The sequence below is a fragment of the Terrapene carolina genome, unplaced genomic scaffold, assembly GCF_002925995.2.
Source record: "Terrapene carolina triunguis isolate 2854851 unplaced genomic scaffold, T_m_triunguis-2.0 Scaffold406, whole genome shotgun sequence".
NCBI classification, from domain to species: domain Eukaryota; kingdom Metazoa; phylum Chordata; order Testudines; family Emydidae; genus Terrapene; species Terrapene triunguis.
The window spans coordinates 980,176-1,003,006 of record NW_020664757.1 but is presented as its reverse complement, the minus strand read 5'-3'; the positions used below and the strand labels follow the sequence as shown (position 1 = coordinate 1,003,006).

Below are 22,831 nucleotides of genomic sequence, written 5' to 3'. Positions count from 1 at the left end.
GTATCACCTGGTCCCTCTTTTCAGGCAGTGCAGGACTGTGCCCTACAGTATATTCTCAAGAGCCCCATTCGGCCCAGTTCAAATAGTTCCAGTGGGTTTCCACCACTTGCTTTGAGCAACTCTTCCACAGGCTGCTACTCAGCTCAAGTATGATCTAGCAGTTTCAGTGAATTGCACTGTATCTCCTTCTCCGGTGTGCATTGTTCTTGTGGGTCTCCTCTGAGTCAGATTTGCTCTGTTAAGACTATTCAAAATTGGAAGCCAAAGGCCCAGAGCTGACCAAGCGCCGATGTGTGTATTATTAAGTCTGGTGATCCGGGGTGAATTTTAAAGTTGCTACTTTAAAGCATAGAGACTGTAAGAGATGGTGTCCATCGCCTGCCACTTCCTGTGCTGACAGCCTCCCTGATATGACTGCTTTTGCCTCACCCTACTCCCACACACATTATTATAACAGCACCTCTGGGTACAGCAACAAGGGCTAGTCGCTGCTGGGACATTTGTTTTTTCATATACACAGTCCCCCTTCTCCCCACCCCCCCAGTGCAACATGATGAACAGTGGCTATGACCCAGTGAGCTGAAATAGCCAAGACCTCTCCTCCATCCTCCCCACCGTAAACTCTACAAGGCTGAGTTTCTCTGGCAAGACCCACCTTGGCCAGCCGTGCCCGCTTGATGAGATCGTTCAGCTTCCGCAGGGCTGCATTGCGGGGCAGGCTTTGAATATCCCTGAACAGGTCCTGTTCCTCGGCCTCAAACAGCTTGCGGTTGTCAGGGATCAGCAGCGGATGGGACCAGAAGGAGCCGATATAGACCCTGATCACCTCGGGCGTGTTGACGATCTTCCCCAGGGACCACATGAGGGCGCCATATACGCGCATCAGCTGCTGGGTCTCGATTTGGTCAGCCTTGTTGAGCACCACCCTCATCTTGTCCTCGTGGTTCTTCAGCGCCTTGATGACGTCAGAGAACTCGTCTGAGATGTCCAGCTTGTGGGCATCGAAGAGGAGAATGATGCGGTCGACCCGCTCTGCAAACCACTCCAACACGGCTGCAAAGTCATAACCTAATGGGGGAGGAGGAAGAGCAGAGAGACACATGGGAGACAAGAGAGGCAATGCAGTGCTGTATTCATTGACAGGCTGAGAAAGAATAGGCAGCATGCTGCAGATTGTGCAGAGCTCTGTGGGAGCCAGATAAGAGAGGTACTGGAGACATCACTCTCCCCTCCACCATATCTCTGACTCCAACATGTGTGCTTCCCACACCTCATTCTGACCAACACTATTTTGCCTAAGACATGCACAGTTTCTTTTACAGACAATAGTCCTCTCCTCTGGACTGGCTATAGGGGAGCAGCCAGACAAGTTTTAAAAGTCACACACACAAGAAACTGCCATGTTCAGAACGCAAACTGGTATATCACTGCATACAGTCACATGACAGGAAAGGCTAGCCTCAATTACTTTTCATCAAGGTAACCCATGAAGGCTGCAGGGTTCTGGATAATTATAACCTGTACCCTGGCTGCTCTGAGGTGTATTTCTTTCTCCATATTAACAATATTTAGCTGTGGCAAAATTCAGTTTGTATTTTTTTTTTTATATAATTTTGAGGGATAATATGGATGTTTACTTTTAAACTGGTTTTTTTTTAGATTTTTATCCATGTTTACAGTTGCAGGAAATTATAGGAGGGTATCAGACAATAATTATTTAATGATGGCAGATGTTGAGATTCAAAAAGTTAACGCTTTCTAACTAGTAAAACAAAAACTGTCAACATCATGTCAAAAAATACAAATATATACATATCCTTAAATCAAACTCTAATTTAACGTTCTCAAATAGCATTTTTCTTATGGTGCCTATCTGTAAATGTCGATGATTATCAGTGGCAACATTTTTTCAGCAGTTTGTGTGTGTACAACGTGTACTGACATTTAACGACCTTGTCAGGACCCAAATGAAGGGAGTAGCTATCGCATCAACTCAATCATTTCCGCAGCCAGCCTTGGTTACATACCCATCTCCCCTTTTCCTTTTCACAGATCGTCCTGAGCTGTAGAGGGCAGGCTTTCCCACCCCTCTCTTTTCCTCCTCTCTAAACTCTTTTGTCGGTTTTTAAAAAATCTCCCCCACCTGCGCGTGTTTTCCTTCTGAGTCTAGCTGTGCCTGTCAGTGCAAATGACAACAGGGAGGACTGGAATGCAGCACTGGTGCACGCTAGAGGGCTATTTATCACTCTGCTTGGCACAAATAGGAGCTGTGCTCATAAATTCCTTTGAGTGTCCAATGCAATGCAACACATCTGAGTAGAATGTAATTCCTTTGGGCTTTCCATGGCCTGCTTGAGTTAGTGAGTTTCATGGTGCTGATTGCTGGAACTTCACTGGCAAAACGCAGCAAGAGATATAAGCAGATGCCCTGCCCCAGGCATTTACTCTAGCTCTGAAATCACATTCCCTTGCTGCCGCTACGTAAGACTCGGGCATGAATGGAAAATGAGTCCCGACAGTGGAAGGGGAAGCAGACAAGATAAACAGGAAAACTGTTTGCTTCCATCAGATGTTTCTGCATGGGACAGGTTTCCTTCTGCCAGCTTGAGAGGCAGTCAACGGATTTATCCCAGCTCCAGGGCTGACAAGCATTTCAAATCGGCAAGTCTGATGGGGGGGATTTTTCATAGGGTGGACTAAATTGAAAGAGATACAGGTCCTGTTGTGAACACCTCCGTGCCCAGCCCCAGCTCCACGCACTCTCTGTGGCACTTAGAGCTTAGTTACATGGGGAAATAAGATCAAGAGGGGATAAAATAGACAAGCCATTTATTCACCCCAAGTTGCCTTTTGTAGCCAGCAGCCTCCACTGTGCTAAACGGCGCAGCTTCCTGAGCCGTTTGGCTCTGTCCACCAGTGTTTTGGTGACTTCCACCCCCGCACACCTCAGATTTTGGTGTTGCCTGCAAATTTGAACCTGGCCACTGAATTTATACCAACGAAAACCCTAAGGAAGTGAGATTGCATCTTCCACCGATGGAGAGATTGGTTCTGAGTCAAAAAAGCTCCTCCTGGATACCTAAGGGCATCCTACACTGGGCTACAAACCAGTGGGGCACATCATGACTTGAATACTAATAGGCTCAACTGCTGTGACACTATATCAGCTCTGGGGAGCACCTGGGATTTCTCTGTAGGTCAGTCTTCAGCACTATTCTAGGCCCTTTTGCATTCTGTACTGGCACCGCTCATGATAACGCCAAATGAGTTCCCACCAGGCAACATAAGCCTGTTTCCATCAGCCTACTTTGGAGTAATCCCTTTATTGCATCCCCCTCAGCCTGTGATCTTATCAGATATCACCAGGTAGGAGGGATCAGTTCTAAATAATAATAATACTTGGTACTTCTAAAGCAAGGATCTCAATGCGTTTCCAAACATTAATGAACTGAGTCTCATAACACTCCAGGGAGGGAGAGACGTTTTATCATGCCCAGTTTACAGATGTGAACACTGAGGCACATAAAGGTTAAGTGACTTGCCCAAGGCTACACAGTTAGTCAGTTGCAGAGTCAGAGAGGGGCACATGAGCAATGTTGAAGGAGCGGAGATGATGGTCAGGAGAGGAAGCAGCCACACTAAGCAATCAGAGTTTAGTGAGAAGATTGAGTAGGTAGCCACTTTGGTCAGAGAAATGAAATCAAATTAGGTGGTGAGGAGTCAGGATCTAATGGATCAGACAGGACATCAACCTGGGAGCTGAAACCACCAGGGTTGAAGGCAGGAAACTGGGCAGTGGAAGGAGAGGCAAGAGGCTGTGTCGGAGAAGTGGGCAGGGAGTCAGGTGGGTATAAGTGATGGCTACATGGAGGGGCAAATGGAGAAGAGTTGGATGGAGAGTTCTTTAGAGAAGAATGAGTGAGAAGGGGGAAGAGGAAGGGCCTAGAGGTGCAAACAGGAGGAGCCCTGTGCCCTTGCCATGGCTCTTTGTCATGAATCAAGGTAGGGAGTGTGCAAAAATGCTGCAGAGACAGTGGCCGCAGGGACATGGGAATCTAGGTTTCAGCTGGAGCCAGGAGAGGGAGGGAGGGAGAGCTGAGGAGGTCATGGATGGTGGTGATGGTCTTTGAGGTGGAGTGGCTGTTCCAGCTGGAACAAAGGGTGGAGGCATGGGGGTGAAGTCTGAAAGGGAGGAGACAAAGGTGAGAAGGAGGGCAGGAAGGCCAAGGCTTGGGCAGATGCCTCTCGAGATGAGGATTAGTGGATTTATGGAGAGAAGATAGGGTGAGGAGTATAGTTAGAGCTGGGGGGAGCAACAGGAGGGCAAAAGGGAAGGGAAGATGAAAACAGAAGGAGACATGATGGATCCTATATTCTTCTTCACATCTTGTCCTAACCTATTGTTTTAAGCAGCTGCCCTGTTCCTCTGCAGAGGTGGCTGCATTTCAGTGATGGGTAAAGATATTCCTCTCTCCCTCTCTAGATGTACTTGTAAAGTGCATAGGAACTCTTCAGAATGAAAAGGCTTATATGAATGTAACATGTCATCATTCCCAGAGCAGGGCTCACCATGATACTTCCGCCCTTGCCTGTGTTTAAGGAAATAATCCAACACAGAGCTAGCAATTTAAAGCACTAACAGTGCATGAAAAATGGTGGGTGGGTGGATATGTGTGTGTTAGAGAGAGAGAGAGAGAGAGAAACTGGCTAGTGGAATCCTCTCACATATCTTGGATATGTAAATGTTTCCAAAGCAAAGGTACAAGTGACCACACTGCAGTGCAAGTGCTTTCTCAGTCAGGAATGATATGTTAATGTGAACTTTATAACACTAACATTTACATTAACAAATATTTGGAATGGAACAGAGCAATCTCTGCTTTCGTGGTGTTTATTGTAGTGGTTTCAGGGCTAAGAAGAGACATGGGGCCTGATTCTGTTCTCGCAGGGTAAATCAAGAATAATTTCAACAACAGCATTTGAGTCAGATGAGTGTAAAACTTGGGGGAGATGAGCCAGTTCTCATGTTTCTAAACCGAACCCACGTTCCTGGCAACAGGCTGTTTATTTCTACACAAAATATAATTGCTACTTTCTTTAAGTGTTATATCTCATAGTTTGTACCAGCCAGACTAAGCATTTCTTGGTACTTGGAACCACATTTTGAAAAGAGTTCAAAGTGAAATTTTTAAGTGCTCAGCACCCACAACTGGGACCACATTTTCAGAAGAGCGAATTTCCCATTTAGGCACATAAATAAGCTCCAGATTTTCAAAAGCGCTCAGCATCCAGCAGCTCCTATCGTGACACTTGTGGCCAGGTCTCTTTTGAAAATCTGATCCCATTTATGAATATTGACTTCTGAAAATCTGGCCCCAACTGAGAGTGCTGAGGCCTTGGAAAAATCTAGCCCTTAATGACCATCTGCAGTAAGAACCTTCACTCATCCAGCCACAGCTACTGACAACTTCGAAATACCTTCACCATCAATCATTATTCAGTGCATTGAAAGAAAAGGTGATCTGCTTAAATACTGTGAATTGATTTAAAATCTGATTCATAAATATGGTAGAACATTCCCTGATTAATAAATGAGACACTTAGAAAACATCTATAAGTCACTATGGTTATAAAAATAAAATATCTTACAGAAACCTATTAGGAATTAAAATGTTTTATTTCAAAAATGCAACATTTGCCTCTCTGCTGTTGGTGGAAACACAACACAACTGCAGCATTTCCATCACTGAGCATTCAAGATTCATGAATAAGGCCGTGAAAAAAAATCATGAGACTGGCTTAAAAATCATGAGACATTAAAAATAAATCTTGGGTTCTTTTTATTTGTTCTGGTTTCTGAGCCTTTAGTGTTACGCTCAGGTCACATTTTCAAGCTTTTCTCTGCAACTAGGATGGTTACAACTTGCTTTTTTTAAAAAGAAACCTGAGTTGCATGCAATCATATGACTCCAGGAGCAAAGGCATTTGGTAAAACACCAAATAGTGTGATAATATTACAAGAGCTGGCAATACTGTAACAGCATTGTGCTAATGGATGAGAATGAGGAAGTTGAAATTGACCAATGTAGTTTCATCCTGCGAGTTGAGTGAAATGCAAAATGTAAGCAAACAGCATCTGTGGTGAAGACTAGGCACAGGTTTAAAATTCTTCCCTTTTTAATTTTGGTTATCACACTGTTCTTGATATTACATAAGAACAGCCCTACTGGGTCAGACCAAGGGTCCATCTAGCCCAGTATCCTGTCTTCCGACAGTGGCCAATGCCAGGTGCCCTAGAGGGAATGAACAGAACAGGTAATCATCAAATGAGCCATACCCTGTCGCTCATTCCCAGCTTCTGGTAAACAGAGGCGAGGGACACCATTCCTGTTCATCCAGGCTAATAGCCATTGATGGACCTATCTCCCATGAACTTATCTAGTTCTTTATTGAACCCTGTTATGGCCTTCACAACATCCTCTGGCAAGGAGTTCCACAGGTTGACTGTGCGTTGTGTGAAGAAATATTTCTTTTTATTTGCTTTAAAACTGCTGCCTATTAATTTCATTCAGTGACCCCTAGTTCTTGTGTCATGAGAAAGAGTAAACAACACTTCCTTATCTACTTTCGCTATACCAGTCATGATTTTATAGACCTCTATCATATCCCCCCTTAGTCATCTCTTTTCCAAGCTGAAAAGTCCCAGTCTTATTAATCTCTCCTCATACGGAAGCCGTTCCATACCCCTAATCATTTTTGTTGCCCTTTTCTGAACCTTTTCCAATTTCAATATATCTCTTGAGATGGGGCGACCACATGTGCACACAGTATTCAAGATGTGGGGGTACCATGGATTTATATAGAGGCAATATGATATTTTCTGTCATATTATCTATCCCTTTCTTAATTATTCCCAGCATTCTGTTTGCTTTTTTGACTGCTGCTGTATATTGAGTGGATGTTTTCAGAGAACTATCCACAATGACTCCAAGATCTCTTTCTTGAGTGGTAACAGCTAATTTTGACCCCATCATTTTATATGTATAGTTGGGATTATGTTTTCCAATGTGCATTACTTTGCATTTATCAACATAAAATTTAATCTGCCATTTTGTTGCCCAATCACCCAGTTTTGAGAGATCCTTTTGTAGCTTTTTGCAGTCTGCCTGGGTCTTAACTATCTTTAGTAATTTTGTATCATATTGGTAAAGAAACTTTTTGTAAAATTAGTTTCATGTTGATAGTGTCCATTTAACTTAATTTTTCATGCAGGATAGGAGGTGAAAAGCCCTCTGGCTGCTCTCCTTTCTGCTCCAAGCACAGACATTACAGGCAGAACCTGTAGTCACATAAGATTGCTATTGATTTCAACTTTACACTGTACCATGAAAATGCATGACTCTCATGGACAGACTTGCTTCTAAAAAGAATTACTTTGCCCTGCATTTGTCATCACTGATGCTTATTCTTCATAAGAGAGACATCTGGGCTAGAATATACATTTCCTTGGCTGTGCACATCCCTGGGCTGGACTTGAGCCAGCAAAAATGGACATGGCTAAATGCATATGTTGGAAATGAAACCTAAAGCCAGTTTAGCAGCTCTCATCCTTTATCTCCAGGCTAGGCTCTCAGGGCTTGTCTACATTACCCACAGGATCGATGGGCAGTGATCGATCCAGCAGGGGTTGATTTATCGCGTCTAGACTAGACGCGATAAATTGACCACGGAGCACTCTCCCGTTGATTCTGGGGTACTCCACCGGAGCGAGAGGTGCAGGCGGAGTCGACAGGGGAGCGTCAGCTTTCGACTGACCGCAGTGAAGACACTGCGGTGAGTAGATCTAAGTACATCGATTTCAGCTACGTTATTCACGTAGCTGAAGTTGCGTAACTTCAGCTACGTTATTCACGTAGCTGAAGTTGCGTAACTTAGATCGATCACCTCCTCCTCCCCCTCAGTGTAGACCAGGCCTCACACTCAACCGCTAGTGCGGGAAGAAAAGCAGACTGGCTTGAAGGATTTTCACTAGGAGAAGATTTCGTTCACACAAGCACTCAGATTTCTGGATGTCTATTCAAACCTTACCTCAACCAGGAGCCCAATACAGCCCAGCCAGAACACCATTGCATTCAGTGGAATTCCATTTGCTTAGCCGAGGGTCTATCTTTAGGCCAGTGTGAAGCTGTCAATCATTGGTTAGCAAAGTGTGCAATGCTTAGCCCTCCAGTGCTGCACTGCTATAGCAGAGGATGAGTAATTGTTATCAGAGGATTATTGGCTTATTTAGGAGTGTGATGCAGTTTACTGCTCCATGCAGGGCATCACTGCAAAATAAACAGAGGCAGCATGGCCTAGTGATTTGCACATAGGAGCAAGGAGGCAGAAGCCTCTGACTCCTGGTCCCTACTCTGTTACCGAGTCGTTGTGTGACATGGCACAAGCTGCACCCTCCCCCCTTGTGTCACAGTTATTCCCATTTTACAGGTGCGCATAAAACTCCCCTCCCAGGAGCATGGTGAGGATTAGTTATGCAATATCTGAACAACGCTTTGAAGAGACAAAGCATTCAGTATTATTATCAAATGATCAAAGCTGCCAAGACTACAAAGCGACCGCTGCTTTGGTAAGAATACCTCCATACAGGCATCTACGCAGACTGCTATAGCCCTCCTCTTGAGCTGGAGGAAATAAAAGAAAGGGGAAGGAAACGGAGTGAGAGACAGAGCTAGATAATGACAAATGCTTTAAATGTAGACACCGACACCCATCTCAGCAAGGGAAAGAAATGACCACTCTTCTCATGCCCAGGAGAGTCCAGAGCAGTGAAGGGATGCCCTGTGCTGTGGCTTCCAGGCAACACTTCCCTCAGGTACTTTAAATCAAGCCACCTTTTACCTCTCAGTGAGGTAGCTCCACCCCTGAAGCACAGCAGCATTGACCCTAGTGATCCCTAGGCAAGGAGCGTGCTATGCTCCAGGAGCGGAACAGGGCAGATCGCTATAGGCAGCTCATCAGCAAAGTTCCGCGCCTTTCCTGATTTCACAGCCATTTACCTCCCTCTGTGTAATTTCCCTCTGGCACTCAGCCTTCTGACTCTGGCCCTGTTCTGCTCGGCAGCACGAGCGATGGAGTTCTTACTGCACACTTAGATGCCCCGGACCTTTGCACTGACAGACAGTATGGGCCATCAGTTCCTCAGCGTCCTGCACCTGTCTGTTCCTACATCCAGATTCTCAAGGACCCTCAGGACTTTCTTTTGGAGGGTGACCACTGGTAACGTTAGCACCTAAGGAGAGCATTGGCTTGGAGCTTTCTGTTTACCCATAGCACAGCTGCAGCGTGGGCTGTGATACTGCACTCCTGCATGCCTCATCCCTGCTTGGGAGGGACCACCCCCAGGAGTGGGTGAGGTGTCTAGTCTCCAGGCTCTCTCTACTGAGACTGTCAGCAAGGGGGCAGTTACTGCTAACATGTGCTGGTGTTCTGAGGGGTCACCTGCCTACTGGAAATGGACTGTGACCCCCCATTTGACAGTGGCTGTCCAGTAGCCTAGCAGACAGCAGTGAGTTTTGGTCAACGTGACCCTTCGCTGGGTTCAAATTAGTGAGAGGCTCCATACCTCACTCTCAGTCCCCTGGGCCATGCAGACACCAACGTGTACTGATTCTGCCTTGAACCAGTGTGTCCCTGCGGCACCCAAGACTCCCTGAACCATTGGGACAGGGATTATTTCTATGCTTCTTTTCTGAGGACTAGTGGAAACACGCCAGGCCCCTGTGGGTTAAACCGCTTCAACACAGCATGCAGGAGTCTCCTAGTGTAGTTCTAGTCTCCGTTTCCCAATAATGCCCGCTCCGCATCAGTGGGAGAAGGAGATCTACAGATGCCAGCTAGATGTTGCTAGCTGGAAGGAGAGCCCCTAGCTTTCAGGATTTAAAAAATAAAATAAAATGCTGGTTTAGTTCATTCAAGGGGAGAAATAAATCAGCTGCATCTTACGTATTTCACCACCCCTATTATCAGCCTTATTTTCCCCTTCAAATAGTTTTCAAATATTGGGATCCATGGAAGCTGCCCCTTCAGGACCCTACACCACAGGTACGCTGGGGCGAGGAAAGCAAGGCTTCATAGTTGTTACAAGTGAGCTCCCTGAAAGAAAGCCATTCCTTCCCCACTCCTAGCTATTTTGAAGTCTCAGCTAAGACACTTCAAGGTCTCCACTGGGAAACATCTGCCAGACATTTGTCTCAATTAGGTGCCCAAGTGAAATCTCAGTGAGCTGGCAAGGGGTGTGTGTGTGTGTGGGGAAAGCATTTTGCTATGTCAGCAATTCCTGGCACTTTCCCATTCTTTTCCCAGAAACCACACTGCTGCTCCACCCGCCTCTGACACCAGCTTGCCAATGAGAGCAACTGGCTAGCCAGGTGGGTGGGGCCAGCCTCCCCACCTCTTCTTGTTTCTTCTCCATCATAGTTGGGAGTTAAAATTCCCCTTTTCAAAGATGGCTTCCTTGAGAAGAGCTGTGAATCATATAGAATATCAGGGTTGGAAGGGACCTCAGGAGGTCATCTAGTCCAACCCCCTGCTCAAAGCAGGACCAATCCCCAACTAAATCATCCCAGCCAGGGCTTTGTCAAGCCTGACCTTAAAAACCTCTAAGGAAGGAGATTCCATCACTTCCCTAGGTAACGCATTCCAGTGCTTCACCACCCTCCTAGTGAAAAAGTTTTTCCTGTGGGCAGCCTCTTCCCTCATGCATCACACCCCGACCCCTTTAGACCCTTTCTGTGCTGCAAAGCAGATCCTTCGGTGGTGCAAGTCACCATCAGGCCATTGATTTCAACAGAGCTACACTTATTTACACTAGTGGAGGATCTGGCCCTACAACCCTAACCAGGTCATTGTACAACCTGCTACAAGATGAATGTAGACACAACCCAGCCATATCCCCATAATTTAGCTAAAGCCTCAGACGGTCCTGGATTTTAATTCAGTTATGGGGACATTAGGTCTCTTCTACACTGTACCCTCTGATTGGGTGGTGGTCAGGGGACAACCACGCTGTCACTGCTTCCCTTGACTTGGTTACGATTTTAGTGTAGAAAGGGCTTTGGTGTGTGGGACAATTAGCTGCTCAAACAGCAGCAGATGGCCACGTTCTTCCTTACACAAACTGTGTGGCAGGCGGTTGCTGGTGATCCAAGATGCAACTGGAGCAGTACCCTTGATTTTTTACTTCAAATCACAGGCCCAATCCATCACCATCTGACTACATTAGAGTCAATAGAGACAAGGGAAGAACTGGGTCCCATGTGCTGAAGCAGTCCTCCAGACTATAATCTGCAAACGGGTACTGTGTGAACAACTCACACAATGCTCCAAGCAAGAGAGCTCCCATTATGCTGCCTGCCATAGCTAAGATAGGGGAATAGGACACAGGGTATGTCTACACTGCAATCAGAGTAACCCACGCTAGCTGTGCCCTGGGCAGCGTGGGCTAGCTACTCGAGTACATACACAGGCTCCTGGGTGGGGTTGTACAGCCTGCAATGTCATGGTTTTACTGCTGTCATTATTCAAGCTAGCTTGGAAATATCCACAATACTGCAGTCACATCTCTGATTGCAGCGTAGACACACCCTCAGAGGCACGTAGAAAAGCACTGGGGAAATTTACAGCAGAGATTGCAGAAAACACTGGTCCATTTTGCTACAGGATATTGTCTGTGTATCTTATACCTCTGTTGGTTTTTTAACTGAGAACTTGCTACTGGGTGTCAGCAAAAAGCATTAAACCTTGTTCATTGCAGAGTTGATTACTCAATGACAAGAGAAAGTGAAATGCACAAGAAAAGCCCTATTTATGGGATGGAGACGAGTGTAATATTAGAAAAGGCATTCAGGGCATCAGAAACATTAGGGGAAGGGCATGCATTAAGGTGAGGGAGAGGGATTAGCAAGGCCTGCATTGAGATTTAATTAGCAAGCATTAAAACATGACTTTCACAAACATTTATTTTTTCAGACCTGTGTTTGGGGTTGTCGGTATCGCTCACTAGGTTATTCATCCTAATGCCTGCATAGCGCTTTCTGTCATCAAAACACTCTGCAGACATGAACGGCTGTATCACCATAATCTCAGGAGATGCAAGTGTCACCAATCCCACTTGACAGACGAAGAAACAGATTCCGAGATGTTATGGCCAAAACATTGAAGACTATCCACCCTTTTTGGGTGCCTAAGATGAGGCATCTGCATGTCTCAAGCTGGGCTCCCAAAAATGAAGACACCCAAAATGAGTGGACACTTTTGACATTTCTGTCCTCAATGATTCCCCCAAGATCACATAGCAAGGGGTAGAGGGGCAGAGCTGGGGTTAGCACAAAGGAGTCCTGAATACCATTAAACCACATTGCTCTCTTGCCACTCTCTTTTTTGAGTCAGGTCAGAATCCTGACAGTTACAGCCCGCACTCCTGCTGAATGCCCACCCAGAACCTGCAGTGCAGAAAATAAAATAAAATAAAAAATGGTGAGGAAATTTCCAGGCGACCAGACCTTCTCAAGCCTCAGAAAAGTTCAGCTTAGGTTCCAGGTCAATGTTTATTCCATTTGTCTCGGTTCTCCCATCTCCGCTTGGGTGAGATGCAATTAATTCAGTCCCTGTTGGCAGCCCATTCTGGGACCATTTCCGGTACCATACTGCACACTAAGTCCAATATTAGATCAATATGACCATAAGGTAATTCTGAAGACTCCCATTATGGTTACCTACCTCTTGAGTTTTAATAGTTTGAAAAGAAACTCTGAATACTGGTCTCTATTTGTGTCTCCAAGCCAGAAGATGGCCTAGCCCTTACCTCGGCTAATTCTTTGCTTCTCTCCTGAAAGGATCCCTGGAGTATCGATCACACTGATGCTCTCTAGAACTGGGTTGGGCAGCTGGGCACATACAAATCTGTGTAAAAAGAAGGGGAAAAAATCTGGTGATAAATTGATACCTCAGGATGTATGATTCAGCTCCTCGTCTCATTTACACTGCGGTAAATCCAGAACTCTGTTGATATCAATGGAGTTCCTCTGGATTTACACAGGTGGAAATAAGCCAGAATCTAGTCCCTTCTATGCTTATTTGGCTCTTCTGGAAAATATTTTTATGTTCACTCTGTTATGCGGCACTTTTTCCATGTGGGCCCCAAATGAAGGTTGCTAAAGAAAAACAACGTGCAAATCCCAATGTGGAGAAAACTATTTTCTTTTGTTGTTTAGATTGCAGTGAGAAAGGATTTTTGTTTTTCTTCCTGTAAACATTCCCCTGCAGGGTTCTGGACTCAACTGAGCTGAAACAGCAACACATCTGAAAAAGCAACAGCATAGTGCTAATGCCAGGAAACCCAAAAGCAAAGCTGGCTATAAACGGAAAGCAAAACTGACCATTCTAACCTCACTGATGAGAAAGCCAAAAGAAGACCAAAAGCATACACTGTTATTTATCTTGTTGGCCCGTGGTAGCATTGCATGGGTGCCCCTTTGGCGATCATATCACAAGGGAGGGGAGTTGTGTGTGGGGCAAGGCGCAAGGCAGTGGAAGTTGGCAAGAAAAGTAACAGCCATGCATTGTCATGGGAGGAAGCAGCAGCACCAGAAGAACTTTTGGCCCAACCCAGAAGTAAATTTGGCACACTGGACGGCTGGGTGCAGTCAGGACAGGGGAACACAGTCCAACAGTGCTGCTGAAGTCACCGTGGCATCTGGACAAACTAGTGTCACTGCTATCGGTTGTTTCTTCAATACCTTTTCACTCTGAAGTATGACACAGTCGTTTTTTATAGGAATGGGCTTAGTCATCTGGCAATGGGAGTCCCACAAACTTCTGCCCCACATGGTTAGGGATTTCAGTTCAAACACTACCCCAGCTTGGCAAGTGGGCATTTCTCACTGCATGATTGTTAGCTAACAAAACCGGAGTATTCAGCAGCATTTCTGGCGTGGCTTTCTCACTGCATAGCTTATGTATCAACAGTACAGTCAGCGCTAGAAAGACCCATTAGGACATGTAGCCCATCCTCTACCAAGACAGGATTGTTCCCTGCAGTATATGCCTGAGTACTCTGTCAGGGCTAGTTTTAAATGACCCATGCAATGGGACTTTCAGCACTTTCCTTGGGGAAGCTATTCCACAGAGGAGATCAGTTCTGAGGCCAGAAGAAGGGGATTTAGTAGAATGCCAGTACAAGTAATTGCATCCTGGCTGCTCTTGAAATCCTGCCGTTGTTTCCAGTGGGATAAGTTATGCCTCACTAAAACGTTGTGCGGGCAGCTGTTCTGTGCCAGCAATAGATGTTCCACCGCAGAGATGGTTGTGTCTCAGTAGTTACGTAGCTGGGAGGGAGGGGTTGAGCTGAAACCATTTTATTTACTAGCACACTCACCTCAGGTACCACTTTCTCCAGAAAAAAAAAAGGGCAAAAAGCAGGCCTGTCTATTAAATATTAAGGGTTCTCTGCATCACTTGGAGGCAGGCACAATGTATTTTCCACAGTGTAGTTGCTATGATTCCACTGCTAAAGTGATCAATGAAACCAGAGTTTAAAATGTGGTTATACCAGGGAAAGGAACCACATACAAGTGACACCTTCTTCCTCCACAGATAATGCTTGATCAGTTGTGCTTAGCACTTCACATGCTTAATGAGACATAGCCCCAGCCCCCTAGAGCATACAATCTAATACTCATCGCTGTGGAAACCAGGATGGGGTTAAACACTTTCTCTGGGAAAGCAGGGCTGCTAGATCTGGGGGAAAGGGCTGGCAGGTGTGGCTTGTCAGACTTTAAGTATCAGAGGGGTAGCCGTGTTAGTCTGAATCTGTAAAAAGCAACAGAGGGTCCTGTGGCACCTTTAAGAATAACAGAAGTATTGGGAGCATAAGCTTTCGTGGGTAAGAAGGAAGAAGTGAGGTTCTTACCCACGAAAGCTTATGCTCCCAATACTTCTGTTAGTCTTAAAGGTGCCACAGGACCCTCTGTTGCTTTTGTCAGACTTTGAGACTGAGAGGAGCAACTGACAGCTGTGCTAGGGTGGGCGTGAAGCAGCCTATAAAAGGGAAGCAGCCGGGTGTGAGGAGGAGAGAGGAGTTTCTCCTCAGGCAGTGGCTGTCATAGTCCTAGGCTGAGGGGAGAGTAACTGTGGAAGTTAAGGCCTGCTAGGACCCAAGAGGATCATATTATCATGGCAAGACTATTTCTGTTTTGTTTGGACACAGCGGTGAGGTGGAAAGCAGCTGCCCTGTAATTGGTTCTTGCCTTGGGACCTAAGGTTAGGGGGAACCATGGCTGGGCTGGGCTGTTTTCTCAGGACTGAGTCTACAATGTTTCTTTTGGTTCCTTGCTGTTTCTCTGCTGGGTTTTGATCTGCCTTCAAGGAGGTGTGACTGCAACTCCATCCGCCACCCCCTCTCTATCCAGAGAGTAAGAACACTCCTCTGATGGTGGAGGAAGAAAGGGAGGGCTGGATTCTGTTCTGGCCCAGGCATTGTTAGCTCAATTCCAGCTGCAGGGCCAAACCCAGGTGAAGACAGTAGGGATTGCATAATTGTATCATACGTGGGGGGCAGACTAGCTTCCAGAGTGTCTCTTACTGTTGACAATACACAAACAAGGAGACCCAATTTGGCCAATGGTGCAAACTTGATGTGAAAGTGATGGGCCAGATTTTTGGTCCTGCTCCATGCACTTTGTGCCATTCAAGTTGCCCTAGATGTGGGCACTGCCTATACCTTCTCTGCTGGGGATACTTCCAGGAATCTGGGAGCCCCAGCTGATACAAAGTGCGTGTGTGTCTCCCTCACTTCAGTCCCCATGGCATAGCATGGTCAAGGAGGGGCCAGAGCATGATGTTGCCTCAGCAATCCCCAGCTGGTGGAGGGTCCTGCAGCTGGTGCTCTGTAGAAACTGAGAGTAACAGTTGTTACCTGCTTACCCCATCTCTGCTGTGGGAGCTGAATGCAGCAGAAAACCTGGCCCAATACAACAACAAAAATGAACCCCTATGACAGTGGTCCCCAAACTTTTTACCTCATGTACCCCCTTACCCCTGTCATGGCTCTGACTTGGGGTGAGGGGGAAAGGGGATGTGGTAAGGGGGCTGAAGCTGGCAGGAAGGGACCTGTGGGGCTCCCTCCCTGCCCCTTGTGGGGACTGGCCTTGACCCCAGCTGTGCTCCCCCAAGCATTTCTCTGTGCTTCCCTAGGGGGTGCACCCCACAGTTTGGGGACCTCTGCCCTATGATGTCATGCTGATACCACTTTTCAGAGTAGAACTGCACTATAAGGTGCAGGATCTTCATCCAGAAAAAATTCCAAGCACATTACACAGCTACAGCCCTGAAATGCAAGGGCGAAGGACAGGTAGTTTGATCTTCAGGGTGACTGGCTGACAATTATGATTGACTACTCAGATGACTCATTCACTAGACCAAGTTATATTTGCTACCTCCTTTAGCAGGCTGGTGAAATTCTCGTCTCAGTTAGAAATTCCACCCACTTCAGACATGGGTTGAGTCTCTTAATTTGCTTAGGGAATGTTACTTCCCCCTCCCCCGACTCCCCCCATGGTATCACTGGGCAAGAGTTCTACAGGCAACTGATCATATGTGCCAGAGTGATGGCTTAAAATAACCAGCCACAGTTCACTACAAATACAGGGGATTGCCAGGGATGCACTACAAAATTTGGTTCATCAATAGAAATACATACAGGACAGAATATAATCTTTCCCAATCTTGACTGGGACTTTTGGGTGCTGCTGCAATATAATGGCTAAACAATCACAGCCATCCGGTGGTAGCCACTGCTAGCCTGGGTTGGATTTGAACTCCAAGAGGCTCTGTATCCACATACCATTCTCCTTAGATTGAACATACTGAGCCAAATTCACCTTGGTGTTACTAGGTTGGCAGAATTAGCCAAGCAGGGTGGTATTTGGCTCTCTGTTCCCTGGCTTTAACTCTTAATGGCCTGATTGTCAGAATTTAAGATACGTTCTTTCCAGAAGTGGGTTTACTGAAATCCCGAAAGGCTAATGAACTGAGCAGCACATTCATTCTCTGGAATGACCCATGGAACACAATGCAAAGGGATGGAGCAGCCAATGCCTCCCTGGGTGATGACAGCCCCATCTCCCCTGCATATGCAGATCCTGCAAGTGTTCACTGGCAGAGAGATACCTACCAAGAGCAGGATATTCCCCAACTGTAGCACTTGCAGCACTTGGAAAATAAGCTTCCTACTTCTTTTGGGAACCCTGCCTCCCTCTGGCCAGTGGGCCAGATCCTCAGCTGGTATACACTGGTATAACTTTGTTCACTTCACTGAGGATCTGGCCCATGACCTCTTGCAGATAAAGCAGCAGGACAATTCTTTTGGGACTTACTTATCTTCTGAAGCAGTTGGCTGTTGCTTTATATAATTGTATGCACTATGCAAAATGCACCTCCAACTCTGCCATGTGCACTGTACCAGACTTTCCCCCTTTGAAGTCTCTACAGCCGGCAGTTCAGAAAACACTGCCCCTTTCTATTTACTGCATGGTGTTGGCAAAGAGGGGGTTAATCAGATTTCTTGGCTACTCCCTGAATTAACAGCAGGACCTGTGCTGCTGCTCCTGCCACTGAATCACTGGTGCAGACAAATGCCCCCACGCCCCCTACATGCACACATCCAGCTCCTTCAGCACAGAAGGATGATAGGATAACAGAGCACAGTGTGATGAGATGAGCTAGTCCACTGGAAGCTTAGCAACAATATGAAGATTCATGGTTTGTACTAGGTCACCAGCATAAGTCAGGCAGCCAAAGTAAGGTGCATTTGTATTTTACACTTTGTGTAGCCTCCTTATTACTGCTCCTGTCCCCTACCCTGAACGTTTCTGGCAGCAAGGGCTCTCCTGCGTTGTCTCTCTGTGGTGAGGAAGCTTCTGCAACTCCTTTCCGAGCTGCTCTTAATGGTGCTTTTTTGATCCAATGCCTCTGTGCCCTAAGCAGGGGATCTGTTATTTCCACAGTGCAAACCACCCCCTATCCCGGATGGCAGAGTGGGTTGGCACAAGTCCTGGTCATTGGCTGGATGCAGATGTTCTGGGCCCTGTGGGACACTGAAAACAGCTGGAAATCTCTCTGGAACTAGTGCTGCATCACATTGGCATTGTCAGAGTGCTGTGATCAAATGTCACTTTCAGAGTCAACCAAAGGCACAGCCAGGCTCTTTGCAAACTGACACCTACAGGAATCCATCTAGCTCTCTGTGTCACAGGACAACTTTCCCCACCCGCCCTGTATGCCCACACCATCTCCTGCCCGGCTGCAGCAATACCCCCACGTTTCTCTCCTAATGACAGCACTGCTGCTTTTTGATTACCACCTTCATGGCCTGGAAGCCAGGAGTGGAGCCAAAGTGCAACGCTGCAGAACATGTGGCAGAGTGTCTGCATGCCCCCCTTTGCTGTGTACCAGGAACCATCAGGGAAAGTGAGGAAGGGCAGTTAGAAAACTCAGTTTCTGTTGCCAATACTAGCACTGGAGTCAGACAAGGCCACAGGAAAGGCTGGGACTCGTGCCCTGTCTGCATTAGGGTTTGTGTGTTGCTGGGCCTCTGGAGTGGGAAAGGTCTGTGTGGCTGCCTAGACCTAATGCTCACACTGGCTGTCTTGGGCCTGGAGAAATGAGCCCAAACCAAGGACTTTGAATTTTGGAGAAGTTAAGATCTGAACAGCACAGCATAGGGCCCACGTCTAGCTGTGACACAGCATACATCCCTCCTTGCAGAGATTGTCCTGGGGGAAGTTGGAGCCCTAGTCAGTTTGTATTTGAAACCAGTGCAACAGAATGGAGAGACCCATATACTGTTTCAAGTCATGCTCAAGCAATGCTGAAATCCAGAGATGAAACATGAACACATTGAGTCAATTTCATAAGAACATAAGAATGGCGGTACTGGGTAAGACCAAAGGTCCATCCAGCCCAGTATCCTGTCTACCGACAGTGGCCAATGCCAGGTGCCCCAGAGGGAGTGAACCTAACAGGTAATGATCAAGTGATCTCTCTCCTACCGTCCATCACCACCCTCTGACAAACAGAGGCTAGGGACACCATTCCTTACCCATCCTGGCTAATAGCCATTAATGGACTTGATTTCCATGAATTTATCCAGTTCTCTTTTAAACCATGTTACAGTCCTAGCATTCACAACCTCCTCAGGCAAGGAGTTCCACAAGTTGACTGTGCGCTGTGTGAAGAAGAACTTCCTTTTATTTGTTTTAAACCTGCTGCCCATTAATTTCATTTGGTGGCACATTGTTCTTATATTATGAGAACAAGTAAATAACTTTTTCTTATTCACTTTCTCCACATCACTCATGATTTTATATACCTCTATCATATCCCCCCCTTAGTCTCCTCTTTTCCAAGCTGCCTCTTTAATCTCTCCTCATATGGGACCCATTCCAAACCCCTAATAATTTTAGTTGTCCTTCTCTGAACCTTTTCTAATGCCAGTATATCTTTTTTGAGATGAGGAGACCACATCTGTATGCAGTATTCAAGATGTGGGCATACCATGGATTTATATAAGGGCAATAAGATATTCTCCGTCTTATTCTCTATCCCCTTTTTAATGATTCCTAACATCCTGTTTGCTTTTTTGACTGCCGCTGCACACTGTGTGGATGTCTTCAGAGAACTATCCACGATGACTCTCTTTCCTGATTCGTTGTAGCTAAATTAGCCCCCATCATGTTGTATGTATAGTTGGGGTTATTTTTCCCCAATGTGCATTACTTTACATTTATCCACATTAAATTTCATTTGCCATTTTGTTGCCCAATCACTTAGTTTTGTGAGATCTTTTTGAAGTTCTTCACAGTCTGCTTTGGTCTTAACTATCTTGAGCAGTTTAGTATCATCTGCAAACGTTGCCACCTCACTTTTTACCCCTTTCTCCAGATCATTTATGAATAAGTTGAATAGGATTGGTCCTAGGACTGACCCTTGGGGAACACCACTAGTCACCCCTCTCCATTCTGAAAATTTGCCATTTATTCCTACCCTTTGTTTCCTGTCTTTTAACCAGTTCTCAATCCATGAAAGGATCTTCCCTCTTATCCCATGACAATTTAATTTACCTAACAGCCTTTGGTGAGGGACCTTGTCAAAGGCTTTCTGGAAATCTAAGTACACTATGTCCACTGGATCCCCCTTGTCCACATGTTTGACCCCTTCAAAGAACTTTAATAGATTAATAAGACATGATTTCCCTTTACAGAAACCATGTTGACTTTTGCCCAACAAGTTTTCTTCTATGTGTCTTACACTTTTATACTTTGATTGTTTCAATTAATTTGCCCGGTACTGATGTTGGACTTACCTGTCTGTAATTGCCGGGATCACATCTAGAGCCCTTTTTAAATATTGGTGTTACAATAGCTATCTTCCAGTCATTGGGTACAGAAGCTGATTTAAAGGACAGGTTACAAACCATAGTTAGTAGTTCCGCAATTTCACATTTGAGTTCTTTCAGAACTCTTGGGTGAATGCCATCTGGTCCCGATGACTTGTTACTGTTAAGTTTATCAATTAATTCCAAAACCTCCTCTAGTGACACCTCAAACTGTGACAATTCCTCAGATCTGTCACCTACAAAAGCCGGCTAAGGTTTGGGAATCTCCCTAACATCCTCAGCCGTGAAGACTGAAGCAAAGAATTCATTTAGTTTCTTTGCAATGACTTTATCGTCTTTCACTTCTAATATTTTTCCGCTGGCTTCAGTGGAGTTACACCAAAGACTAATTTGGCCAAGGAACTGAAGTGATTGCATAGTAGAGAAATCTAGGAATATCAAATCAGGGGAGAGCAGAGTGGTATGCAGTGATCCTTCAACCTGGTTAGTTTCAAGGTAGTATCTGACACAAGGCACGTTTGGTGTTCTCAGCTCTCTCTAGTGAATGCTTGTCCGTGTTACAAAACAGCTCAGCCCAGGCCATTATGCCTGGTGGTCTGGCCCATGACAAGGAATGGTAGGGCAGGAGTGCTGCCCAGTGTGACTGGGGTGGCTTTGCACCGATGCAATGTGGGGAGAAGCTTGGGTGATGTCTTGCCCCCATGACACTCATTGTAGTGTTTGCCAGGGACTCATTATGACACTGAAGAGCAGCTCTACCTTGGTGTACAAGTGCAATACACTCACCTGTTCAAAAAAGCATTGCCAAAAGCATTGAGTTTCCTGAAGGGTTTTTTCGGATCCACCACCAGTGCATTACCAGGAATGATCCCCTCCACATCCCCCTGCATCACTGCGATGAAGGAGTCAGTCGTAGGCTCTGGTCCAATTCTCATCCCTGGGAAATCCTGTTCCAGCAGGTACCTTGAGAGAGAAAACAGGGCATGATGATGCATGAGATCTGAGCTGTTGAATTCCTATCAGAGCTGCTGCTGAGGTGCACGGTGCAGCCCCTTGAGACTATTTTTAGCACTGGAAATCTGCAAATGCAATGGTAGGTTTTCATTTGGGATCTCAAAGCTACGGATGCCTCAGCATAATCAGATGAAGAAACTGAGAGAATGTCAGATGCTGTGAAGAGATTCTCATCATTAGTCATTCTGTAAGTCTGTGTCACGACCCCTCAGAAGTTTAGAACTGATCCATTTCTTTATCCAAGAAAAGTGCAAACTGCCCCCATTCATTGCAAGTGGGGCTGTTAACTCTGAAACCTAACAACATTCAATATTAACATTACTTCACTGCTGAGCATTTTAGCAGAAGCGTTCAGCTGATGGGCTCAGCCCACAATCCAGAACTACTTCGCAGATGCTGAAAGCCACAACTATCCCATACTCCGCTGTCAAAATCTCTCTTCCCTTCCTCCATGACAGCTTCTACAATGCAGTTCTTGTTACAATAGCACACTGAACATTAAAAGGATAGAGGGGAGGTAAGTCCGTTTACTTACCAATTCTGTGCTACAGAACATCTCTCAATTAATAAAACCCTCAGGTATTTTTTAACGTAGGCACAGTTGAAACGCTGCAAAAATTAGGGCAAGTTTATCACAGTATATGGGGCATTGATTATAAGGCTGCTGGTGAATACAGGGCTGCACATACTGACTTGGCATTGCCTAGTTTGTGAGTACTGGATTGCTACAGGTGATAGAGTGCTGGACTGTGCACATTAGTTTATATTGTATTGATCATCAAAGCTGGGTAGCTGGCACTTTTTTTCCTGTTGCTTAAAGCACACCATTGAACCTTGTCATGAGGTGGGGGAAAATACATATTGTATGGACTCTGCAAGTCAATACAGGGGAAAAAATAGGCTGCATTTTGAGATTACCGTCTTTAACAGCTAGTGGAGAGACGAGGAGGGGCAGGTTATAGATTTTCACAGCTAGTGTTGTTTTAATATGAGATGAGTTTTACGAAGGAGGGTGATACTGGGCATGCCACCCAGAATCCATCCTCCATGTGAGGGTCTATGGGTCAATCGTTTGGGTGAATTCTCATCACCTTAATGAATGTCCTCTCGTCCAGCAAAACCATATAGACATATTAGGAATGTCAACCTTTATGCTCATCCGGGTACACTGTACTCAGGGACCTGGGCTGGAGCTGCATTTTCCACTCCCGCTGAGCAAGGAGGAACTACACTACAGACAAGTATAAGATTTAAAAGCCAATTGAAAGGCCATGTGGCAAGGAAGCACACAAGATTGATGGCTATTGATCCTGTAAGGGATTAATTAGCAAACAGTGCAGCTACAGCAGCATTAACTCTACCGGT

General features: G+C 45.8%; 1 protein-coding gene across 1 annotated transcript in view; it reads right to left on the bottom strand.

The window, feature by feature from the left end:
- Nucleotides 1-22,831, bottom strand: part of EHD3 (EH domain containing 3) — a 35,007-nt gene that overhangs the window by 4,986 nt on the left and 7,190 nt on the right. Inside the window, exons 2-4 of the mRNA XM_026658186.2 lie at nucleotides 21,239-21,415; nucleotides 12,863-12,960; nucleotides 656-1,068 (exon numbers count right to left, since the gene is read on the bottom strand). Coding sequence (XP_026513971.1) covers nucleotides 656-1,068; nucleotides 12,863-12,960; nucleotides 21,239-21,415 — 688 coding nt within the window. The remainder of the gene's footprint in view (nucleotides 1-655; nucleotides 1,069-12,862; nucleotides 12,961-21,238; nucleotides 21,416-22,831) is intronic.